Source organism: Aptenodytes forsteri, unplaced genomic scaffold, assembly GCF_000699145.1.
Source record: "Aptenodytes forsteri isolate BGI_AS27 unplaced genomic scaffold, ASM69914v1 Scaffold346, whole genome shotgun sequence".
In the NCBI taxonomy this organism is placed as follows: Eukaryota; Metazoa; Chordata; class Aves; order Sphenisciformes; family Spheniscidae; genus Aptenodytes; species Aptenodytes forsteri.
The window spans coordinates 1880451-1892422 of NW_008794078.1; the positions used below are offsets into that span (position 1 = coordinate 1880451).

The 11972-nt window shown below is 37.6% G+C and overlaps 1 protein-coding gene across 2 annotated transcripts in view; it reads right to left on the reverse strand.

Moving 5' to 3' along the window:
* Positions 1-11972, reverse strand: part of AFTPH (aftiphilin) — a 39126-nt gene that overhangs the window by 23398 nt on the left and 3756 nt on the right. For both annotated transcript variants that reach the window (XM_009290897.2, XM_009290890.2), the window contains exons 2-4: positions 2144-2295; positions 1480-1606; positions 1098-1154 (exon numbers count right to left, since the gene is read on the reverse strand). In XM_009290897.2, coding sequence (XP_009289172.1) covers positions 1098-1154; positions 1480-1606; positions 2144-2295 — 336 coding nt within the window. The remainder of the gene's footprint in view (positions 1-1097; positions 1155-1479; positions 1607-2143; positions 2296-11972) is intronic.

The window sequence follows — 11972 nt, forward strand, 5'->3', positions numbered from 1 at the left end:
CGTGGCAGGGGGGTTGGACTAGATGACCTTTAAAGGTCCCTTCCAACCCAAACTATTCTATGATTCTACGATTCTATATTTATCCTGCTCAGACTAGCAAAAATGGCAAATCTTCTGAATGTTTTTACTACTACAGACATTGCAGAGAGTCTGAAATGGCAAACAGGAATTACAGAATATCGGCTTAAGTGAAAACAGTTGATCTTACTGCACTAGGTTACTTGAGTTTCCTTCAATCTACAGAAATCTAAATTATGCTTGCTATACATATATTTAGCACTTGAGGCAACACAATACTGCCTATACAATGCTTTTTGTATGCATAAATAGCCTAATATATATATATGTGGGTCCTTTATTAATATGCCAAGAACACTGCAAAGCATTACCATGCATCTCTCTTGACCTAGGGATATTGAGATGCAATCAAGTAATTAACAAACAGTCTGTCAGAGAAAGAGTTGCACAAAGAGGAATGCTCGAGCGCGCTGAGAAAACTTCCTACACACATTTAATGGAATACCATAACTATCTAGCAGTTCCTAACCTTCCTTTGAAGCATCTGGTCTTAGTGCCAGGGCTTCCCACAAGTGCTGATGTGAATCGATGTTTTGATTAATTTCCATGTTCCTTTGTCATTTTTGACAACTATTTAATGATCTAGTTTCTCATGTCAAGTTTTAGTTGACATTTATACATCTATACCTTATACTTAATAGTTAAAATTCAGCAAGAACTTTTTATCGCTGCATACAAATTAATAAATAACTTCAATAAATTTTTTTTTTTTTAGAAAATGCCTCAAACTGAGCTTACACTAGCTAGCCCACCTTATCAGATAAATAGCTTGCTTTATGAAATGAGTAAATCGATACTTTTTTCATTTAAAGTATCTCCTTGCACACATAATGAAAATTGTGTATTTGATGATTCTTTTCTAGCATTTCTACTGATGCCTAAGCCATAACCATACTTACAAAAATATCTTTCAGCACACTTGGTGCTTAATGTCATTTAATATACATCATTATATAATGCTGTTGGAACTATAACAAAAAATAACACTAAAAAAATCCCCCAAAACAAAACCAGCTTACCAGTCCTGCTGCATACATGGGTACTATAACAGGCTGTTTCTTGTTGCCTGTAAAGAGCTGATAAAACAACAACAACAAAGTTTACTTAAGAGTTTCTGTGTCAGTGATGATAATATTTTTTTCAATGTTATATAACTTGTATAAGATTAATATCAGAGAGTAAATACTATGTTAAATATAACACAACGGTTAAAAACTAATGCAACTTTTAAGATTAATAGGGCTTATAAAAAGTTAAGTTGTCAGATGGTCTGTCATGAAAAGCCATGTTCAGTGCAGCTATGCAATTAAGAGACAAGCATTCACACAAAAAGACTTCCACCTGATTCTACATTTAAAGCAGCTCCATTATTTAGAAAGCAAGTTTTACTGACAGACTCACAATATTTCTTGTGTCGATTCCCAAGGAGCACAAAAGCTTTTTGTTGCTGTGGGAGCCACCCCACTGGTATCTCAGCCCATATGCATCATGGATATCCTGCAGCTCTGTCCACACGTCCATCAGTTCCCTATATAACCCATCATAAATCAAGTTATCAACAGGAATAACAGCTTAGTGGCCTTGAATATTTATTCTAGTTTTAATGCAGGTGACTTATTATACATTCCAATTAAACTTACGCCCAAGCACAACACCCAGGGGAACTAAAACTGCACAGGCTTCTCAGAACAATTATAGTTCAGACTTATAATTGGAAAATGATGTCCACAGCAGACAGGACAAGGCCTACTTAGACTTCATCATCACATGAATAAATATAGCAATTCATATCAAGTGTAACTAATAAGACATATTCTGATTAACTCAGAGACATCACTTAAAAGAAGATGATATGCTGCTGACTAAGTCGATATGCTCAGTGAAATACTCCTGGTATACATAGTCACTGAAAACAAGCATTCTACTAGATACCTAATTTTTACTCGATAGTTTTTCAAAACACTTGAAGCAAACAACTGATTTTGAATTACTGCTATATGTTTTAAGTTCCTATAGAAGACACGTTTCTACTTCATTTTAAGTTTGTTGCATTATGGCTTCTTACCCAGTATTTGCTAAGGTCTCCTCAGTTGTCATCTGCTTGTCACCTCCTTCCAACAAACAATTCAAGGAACTTATTTCTTCTTCCATTTCAAGAACAGGCATGGAAGGAAAACAGACTTCAAATATTCGTTCCAGACGACTTAGCAATGTTGTCTATATCAAAGAGAAAATATTTATGTCAAGTTTTGTTAACTGCTTTAAAGAAAAGGAGTCCAAAATCATAAAAATAAGTTAAGATGGAAAACAACACATAGCTGATACAAAGTTTCACTTACCACAAAATATATAACTGTCAGAGGATCACAAGACTTTTTATAAGCACCAAAATACAGGCTGGTAGCTATTGAGAAACAGTAAGAATCTTGCCCTCTGCAAAGTGAGCTCTTACAGAAGAGTCCAGAACAGTTCTTACCAGAGTCACTCTTTATTATAAATTAGCAGAAAAGATGTGCAACGAGTATAAAGCTACATTTACTTAGGATGTGTTAAAAGTCTCCAATTCTACACATCCTAAGAGTTTTACTGAACACATTTTTTCAGCAAGCTTGGTATTGAACATTATCTGAAATATAAACCAAAACCAGTATCATTTCACTTAATGACAATGCACTTCAATCCAAACTTGAGACATAACGTTGATTCAGAAGACAGCTTCACTTCTTATAAGGTGTATGCAGTTAAAGGTCCCACAAAACTTAGCCTGATGTGCAACATGCTCATGGTATGATAACAACTTCAAAAATGGTAAGAAAAAAACCATTTATAGTCCAAAGACTGCACACTTCCTAAAAAACTGTTAGTATCAATGACTTCTCCCAAGTAACAAGCGATAGGACGAGAGGAAATGGCCTCAAGTTGTGCCAGGGGAGGTTTAGATTGGATGTGAGAAAAAATTTCTTTACTGAAAGAGTGGTTAAACATTGGAACAGGCTGCCCAGGGAAGTGGTTGAGTCCCCATCCCTGGAGGTATTTAAAAGACGAGTAGATGAGGCACTTAGGGACATGGTTTAGTGGGTGGTGGTGTTGGGTCGATGGTTGGACTCGATGATCTTAGAGGTCTTTTCCAACCTCAATGATTCTATGATTCTATGACTCAGATGTAGGAAAACTATAATCCCCAGCTTCATTTGCTACTGTTCATGTGATAGTCAGGTATAACGCAGAAGAGCCAAGTCTAAGGCATTTAAACATATTATTTGTCAAAAAGTATTTGTAAGATTTGTTTGGTACTTCTCCAGAACAAAAAACTAACGAAGAAAAAGAAGAATTACTTAATGCCTTAATTTCTTGCCCCAAAACCTATTTGTGTTTTCACATGTTAAAGTTTAATTTAAATAGAAGAATTACTTTCTTCCAAGCAATTTCCCTTTCCTCCCATTCATGATTCAGACAGTTGATGCTGAATGCTGTGATCCTGTGGGGGTTAAAAGCCAACCTTGGGAATGTTTCTATCCTAGCCAAATAACTTCAATAACAACAAAAAATCCCCACTAAGTTTTATTTTAGCTGAATAAGGAGCCAGCTAGATAGCAGCACAGTTTGCATAACCACAACTTTATCTACGTTACTCTCGTCTGACCTTCTTTCTGCTGCTTTACCTTATAAACTCACACCAAGAGTATGTAAATACAAATACTGAGGAGTTTTGCAGGAGGGCTACAGATCTATATTCCCTGGTTTTGAGAGACTAGGCAGGATTTCCTGCTTGTCACAGTAGCTGCAACCGTGTCTTGATGTCGCCATCACTTCAGTGTCCCTTGGGAGAAAGGAAACTTCAGCATCTGAGGAAGGCAGACAAGCTTCTTAAGTTTCATAACACAGCAAATGTCTCCTGCTTTTCTCTCCACCAGTGCCACGATCACTGCTGTTGGGTAGGATAAGGTCTCAGCAATATAAACAGCACATATTGGTACTAATGGTTTCCAGGCATTTCAATTCCACAGCACGCACTGGAGAATGCTCCAATTCTTGCCACGTGGGCCTTGGCAGACGGATTTAATATTAAAAACAAAGCCCTCAAACAACCTCCCACCCCCACAAAATCAAAATAAAAATCCCCCCCCCCCTTTTTTTTTTTTACAAGCTTAGTACACAATCATTCTTTTTAAGTTCTTCCCTTACATTTCTATCTCTTCTCTCTGTTGTATTTCCATATAGACACAGAATTTCAACTTTATTATAGCTCTATGAACTGTCTCAAACATCAGATATACCACTGACATGGAATATATTTTTTTTTCCCCAGTTCAACCCACTAAAACCAGGTAACCGGCAATCTCTTAACATTCATTAAAAAGTATCAATTGCAAGGTATGCTCATAAAAATGAAATTAAAGCCTTTTTTTCAATGTCTTTTGTTTTGTTTTTTGTTTGTTTTTTTTTTTTTTTTTTTGACAGCAGCACCTGAATCTCTCTTCTTGCTAGGGGAAGGAGATGCAAGCCTGGCACAAAAGGAGCACTTCTATCTTTCTAGTCTGGAGTTCCTCAACAGCCATTTTTCCAATGGTCTGCAGCACCACACACAGGGCAGCACCCAGCAGCTCCAACACCCGCTTTTCTATTGGGGAAATGGAAAAGAAACTGAGTAGGCGAAAATCCCACAACCATCCCACAGTGTGTGCTAGGATAGCTATGCCAGCAGAGCCCTCCTGTGGAGATGCAGCATATTCCAGCAGCAATGCTGAATTTACAAACATAAACCTCAGACAGAGGTTTTTGTTACAACTGAAATGATTTAAGGTTCAGAGAAGCAAGGCTGGTAGGTGGAAGTTACATATTTTAATTAGACCAACCGATACAGTTGGGACAAGCCTTTATGCACCAGAATATCTGCTTCACAACTGTAATAGTTATCTACAACACTTCTCATTTGAATTTTTATCTGAAAATTTGCCTCGTCTCTTGTCTCAATTAAGCAAACCACTGACCATGTATATCAGCAAACATAGTACAGGAAACATAACACAGAGGCAAACACCACGTTATCAGAATATCTTGATTCCGTATTGGAGTCAGGATGATGAGTCGGGAACTGTGAACCAAGTCTGTTCAGCCTATTCTCCCTATTCAGCCTCTAACTGCAAAAAGCAGGAAAATTAACTTGCTTAGAACATCAGCTCTTCAGTTTTGCTACCTGTGAAAGAAATGCCTGACAGGGACAGCCACCAGGTTTGGTTATTTGCAAAGCATAATGTCAAAATACCATAATTACTATACTATCAAAGGATCTGAATTACACAGCATACCTGACTCACTTTTTTTTTTCCTCCTTTCCTCTTCATTACCTCACTGGTATATTCTGACCATAATGAGTCATGTTCTACAGTATGTAATTTTCCTTTTAATCATCTCTTAATGCCCAATCATTTTGGCCACACAGTAAGTTACAATACTTGTCACATTACTTGTAGGCTGTTTTGTGTTTGTTGACCAGAACTAAGACATTAATTTACATTTTTAGGAAGTAAAACTAAACAGTATTCCAGATTCTAGCCTAACGTTTCAGCACATAAAAGCATGCTCTGCTTAAGTTTTAAAACTTAACTTTGCCTACAATATATCATCTTACATGAACAGGTGATGCTTACTTCATTTCTGTAATACAGCAGGAATACATATCCCCAGTAAAAAGGAAGTGGCAGACGCAAGACATTTGATCGTGAAAACAGCAAGGCATCATGTTTCTTGAAAAGGATCAACATTTGAGAACATGCTAGCGACTAAGAATATGCTCACTTAGGTAATGAAAGAATTAACAGAAAGTCTCTGGGAACCAAGCAGCATCTCAGTCAACACCCAATTTCAAATCTGAGCTCTTACTGTGCCAAAATTTCAGGAACAGGTTAATTATAGCATTCTTTACACTTCCTTTCATCTTTTCTAAATTTCCAGAAATGCTTAGCCCTTATTTATATATGATAGAGAAGAACGGTTTCCATAGCAAACCAGAGTAATTAATTCTATGTGTGCAAATGGACACAGGGACGAGCGTACAAACACACATCTCCCGGGCAGTGGCAGTGTCCCTAAAGGAAGCAGCTGAACTTGTTCTTCTAACTGGTAATGAAATCCTGTGGTCACAGCTCCCAGGTATATAGGGCATTACCAAGATTTTGAAATTAGTGGAAATGTCCATCTTCTACAAACCTCAATCTATTGTTTGTACAAAATGGACCATTAGAAAATATTACTTGTCATACACAGTAGAGTCCTGTCTTTCAGGATGAAAAATCTTGGGAAAAAAAGGCACAAAAGGAAACAAGAACTTTTCTCCACTTTTCATGTTACTAAAAATATTTAATATGTGAGTGTTCTGCACTGCCATTTGAGAAGAGTAATTCTTGAAGGCACATACTGAAGATGTGAAAGAAGGCTACAGCTGCCATGCTAAAAATTAACCGTGATTCTCCAAACAGTGACAAACTCAAAGCCCCATAGTTTCTGGGAAAGCATAAAAGTTTTTGATAAACACTTAAGGTACATGGTAATCATCACCTGAAACAACAAAAATATCACAGACGTAACAGACTTTCAAGTGAAAATGATAACCACAGGATTAGAATTTATCTCCTTGGCGGTTTAAACAGGGGGCAAGATCCAGCCCTCAGAACTGAAAGGCCAAAGTACTTGCTTTACAGAATTTATTTTTCTCTTCTTGTCCACCATGAGACTATAGAATCAATGAACTCCTTCAACACAGCAAATCTACGCTGTCCATCCAGCGCACTAAATACTCCCCAGCCACCTCCACGTGAACTCAACAGTGACAGGTCACTGCCTCTCCTCAGAGCTATGAAAAGGATATATTAAAACTTGCCATAAAGACAATGTACTTGGGCTACACTACAGAAATAGTTGATACAGACTGAAGTTTTCACCATATGACTGCTGTAAAGCTTCTCTGGGTGAAGTTTCAGGGAACTCTGTGCAAGGCGGGGGGTGGGGAAAGACTTCTTGCTTCTCTCCACGGTCCCAATCACACATGAGCTGCGGAGCAGACACAAAAGCTCATCCAGTGAGCTTCTCCTCATGCTGGAAGCTCAAGAGTGGAGTGCCATGTTGTCCCTCGTTCCTCCCCACTTTCCATCGGAGGGGACAGCCCCATTCATCAATGCAATCCCTCATTTCCCCATCCCACTCTTGCTTACAGACTGCAGCATCTCTGCTCTGGCAGCTTTCAGAGGTGCTTTAGGAAGGGAGAGAGTCAAAAGCAGAAGTCACCTTCAGCCCTCCTTTTCCTGCTGCCAGGGAAAGAGGCTATGAAGGAAGCAGCACTCAAGCTCTGGGCTGCTTGCGTCAATTGAACACAAAACTGGGAGACCTAAGAATAAATAAAACCAGTGTAATAGTTAAATTACTGAGAGTATTTAGATATTCAAATCTTATCCAACAGAAAAACATAAGAAAGGAGACAGAAATGAGCACATGAAGGATCCAAGATGCTAAATGCATAATTTAGGAAAGGAATTAAGTCCATATGGACATGATCAGCTTCTAGTTAGAATTCAGAAGCCGAGTAAAGGCTCTCAACAAAGCGGCAGAACAAAGCTCAGTGGCCAGAAGCCAAGAAAGGAAACTGATTAATCAGACAGATTTTATTTATTTTAAATCATGAACCCACTACTCTGGAGAGTCCCTAACACAGGTATTTATGACCATTTTAACAAAATAAAGCACAGGTTAAATGAGAAACTCCCTTTACTGGGTTTTCTAACAACCAAACCATATTTTCCAGCAGCACCTTTGCCTGTGTGGAGTTAAATTGCCATATGCTCCTGTACCTTCACCACATGTGGGGTTTTTTTTATTTTTTTTATTTGTTTTTTTTTTTTTTTCTTTAAGAGATAAACTACATGACCATGCAGTTAACACAGGGGAGCTGAGAAACTCATTTCAGTGAATGCAACTCACCATGGGGAACACACTAATCAACTTCAGTGGGTCTCAAAATCTTCTGGGCTCAAGCATGAAGAAACAAATCTGAACAGTTAACTAAATGCACATAAACAAATCACTAAGTTTCTAGTTAAATGTGGGCAGTTTTTTCTTTGGAAAGGTTTATGGACTGCTTAAACTAAGAATCAGTTTGCCTTCCACATAGCAACAATTTATTTCTTTCTCTGATGTGCAGGCTCTGCTTAGCAAACAGAGCACCTTCCCAGAAGCAATGGAGGAAGAGCTGCAGGCAGAAAAACTCCTGAGTAAAGAGAGAAGCAAAGCTTACAAAGAATACTAGTTTAATTTCTCATGATCCAAATAGGATGGCTTTTCTCCCTTCCCCCCAACCTCCCGCCCAGTTACATTTAAGATGGTGACATAAAATTCTTAAAGGTAAAAAAGTGAATTGTTTCAATTTTTATTCCTGCAGGTAATTTATAATGGAAACATTGGTCCTAAACTGAGATTTACAAGCCAGCAAGAGGATGCTATGTAGTTGTACAATCAAGTACCATGGCACAAGAGCTAAAAATCCTCACCAATAAGAAATGAAGAGTAAAAATTTTTTACAATAATTTAAAGAGTTATAAGGTGGCAGTGATAGTTCTAAATATCCCCAAAAAACATTTTTAAAAAGTAACTATGAAGATCTTGAGCTTGGCTGCAAAGCAAATCTGAAAATTTAGCGCCTTGAGAAAGACAACGACTTCTATGGTTTTTTCACTGTTTGGTATGAGAGCGTTACAAACCACAGGGAAGTCCACTGTAGAAATGTGAAGTTGTTTCCCTCCTCCTTGCTGGAAGGCTTGCACATTTATTCTCCCTCAGTTGAAGAATGTATCAAATCTTGCATCTTCCATGTAGGCAAAGTGAAGTTTAACAGTTATTTATCTAGGCTACATAAAACTGACTTCCCACCTCAGTCAGTCATGTTGTTATTATCTAGTGGTGGTGTACTAACTTTTCAGTCAGGCTCTGAAAGGAAGTATAGTAGGTGAAACTTATGCATACAAAATGGAAAATAATTTTGTTCTGTGATATATAAACAGAAGTGCTAAAACAACCTCCTCCCAAACTATTTTCTTTTGTAAGATCCCCTTAGCCAACCTGTTCTGAAATACAGCAATTATGGGCTACTTTTAATGGTCTGTTTTCTACTGTTATTCAGCTGCACATACTTAAAAACTGTGCTACAGACGTTAAAAAACCCAAAACCCTTTCCAGACAGATATATTTACACTGCAAGTTGTTACCCAACTGTCTGAACTTAATTTAGCCAACACTATCTTAATTTATCTTAGTGAACTGGGAGGCTGAAGTCTTTATGGTCATAATTACTTTTTTGCAAGAGGATGACTTCATTGCCCAAGACAGTACTCTCTAAGTGACAGTGATCCAGGGTTTTCTTTGTCTTGATGCATATGTGTGGCTTAGTAACTGTACATCACCCACACTGTCTGATTAATCTGAGGAGGCAGAGCCTGTGAGCATAGGCTCTCTAATATGCGGAGGATCTTAAAACCCACTTAGAGGACTGTTCAGTTTTCCCTTCCTCCCTTTCCAGGATTTGTTAACTCTCAGATAAACCAGGTAAGAGTTTTGGCCTTCCAACCAAGCCATTATTCATCTCCTCCTCCTCTAGAGATGCCTATACTCCTTGAACACAGCTAGGCACAGCCCTATTACCCACCCACATGATTACCATAGGTAATAACTGCTCTTGTGCTTTGCAGCCTAAGTTCTATATATATTCTTAACGCAAAATACAGCGGAGTAACCCCCTCAACTGACTAATGTTCAACACTATCTCATGGAAAAAGCTGTGCTATGAGCCTTATATTCCTTATAAACATAACTTAGTAGTGTGTTATGTGATCACGTAAAGGGGATTAATGCATATGGCACAGCGCAGGTTGACTCAAAACTTGTTAGATCAACCAATTCACCCACTACTACATCCTAAATCAGTTTTAATGAACACAAAGGCACATCTCAAATACAAACCTGCAGCTATACTGAAACCAAATATTACGTATTTTTCAGCTGAAGACAGACATTAAATGATTTATGTATATGCTAGTATTAATATGAGTTCAAACAACAGTTTGCGTATCTGTGTCCATCAGCCTTTGAAACTGGAACTTTTGCCTAAGGGATTACAAATTCTTCCAGTAATTCTAACTGACTACCATATACCATGCCCTTTTTCTTCTCCCCTCCATGCAACCCTACCGAATAGAAGAAGTCAGCATGTTACAAATCCTATGTTTTAGATCGTGTGCAGGATTCAGAAAGCCTAAGACCAAAGGCGAAGGAGAAAAGACATAATGATCTTTTTGCCACTACATGTCACTATATAAGGTAATTTTTGTGACCTTTTTCCCCTTACTTTCTTCTTTTACATTCTATATTTTGTAAGAAAAACTGGATTAATTAGTTGAATTCAAGCAAAGTCTAATTTTTAATTAAACATTATACCAAATCCACAGTCTTTAAAACAGTTTGCCTGACATATACCTTACGATCAAGACCACATGCAGAAAGCACAAAATTTTGCTGCTGCCTCCACATCCAGAATACACAAACTAAGGAAACAGAAAGGAAAATATGCAGAGACCATTGGCAAGGGAACTTGAGCTACTGGTAAATAACTTTCCTTTCATGCTGCATTCTGGAAGGATGAAAATTGCTGTATACATCATTTCCACATTAAACGGTAATGCTGCTGGCTAAGTATACAAAAGCAGAAAACTGAGAAGTAAAGAATTACATTAAGGTCTTTCTGTTTATGCACCATTCAAAATTATTTCACTACCATATTACAGTGACTCTCCTAGCCTCAATATTACAGATCAAGTGTATACAGTGTCTTGTAAATGATCCCAGCCTATCTTTAGCCTAAGCCAAGGTCTCGATTTTCACATCTATCTCAAGTGTCTAACACATGCAGTATTTCTCCCTTGCACAGCCTGCTCCCTTTAAGTTGCTACAGCAAGTGCTTTTTAGATCTGCCAGCAATACACTGATGCAAGTGATCTACTCCTCCCTATCCTCCTTTGGTCAGGGTAATAAAAACAACCTTGTTCGCTTACCTCTCCCTAGCTTTATTTTGCATGCAAGCGTTTCTGCTTTTGCCTCAAACAGCTCCAGAACTCAACTTTAATACATGGGAAACAAGATCAGCAAATACTTTAAAATGCTGTTATTTTGTGGTTTGACCTCAGTGAAAGTAAGGAAGCCGATCAAAATCCGAGTTTAATTTTACTAAGATTCTGCACTCAAAGTACTGAGACTGTCTGCTGGCTCATGTTGACTCAACTAATCTCAATGTTTCCAATTGTAACTTACTAAACTGTGGCTCAATGGATTAAAAACAGAATTACCACTTAAGATTAAAACAAAGCTTTTTTTTTTAATGTAAAAAGATTTCAGTAGACCCTTCCAAAACTTAAAGAACTTACAGAATACAAAGTAAGTTTTGAAAACATGCAACTATTGTTTTAAGAGTTAGTTGCTTCATCTTTTTTTTTCAGTTAACTAACAGTCATTGCAAGGCTAAGGAAACTATTGCAACAGAGAAAACATATCCAGATCAACTTCCTCTACAGCTTGTTTGTGTAAAACACGCTTTGGGTTGTACTTCCTCACTGGCAAGGGAGGCAGAACATCACTTTATATTTATATATACAGTCACAATTGGCTGTAGTATAAAGAGAAGGAATGAAAAAAATATTTAAGTCTTAAAACTTGCTTTACAATCTAACCAAACTACTGTATGACTTCATGACAGATCACCGAAGAACTTCCATTGTAACTTCGCTTTTATCTTTTGTTAAGGCAGACTTGGGGAGGGGAAAAAAAAAAAAAAATAAAAGAACATCTGGAGGTTCTGC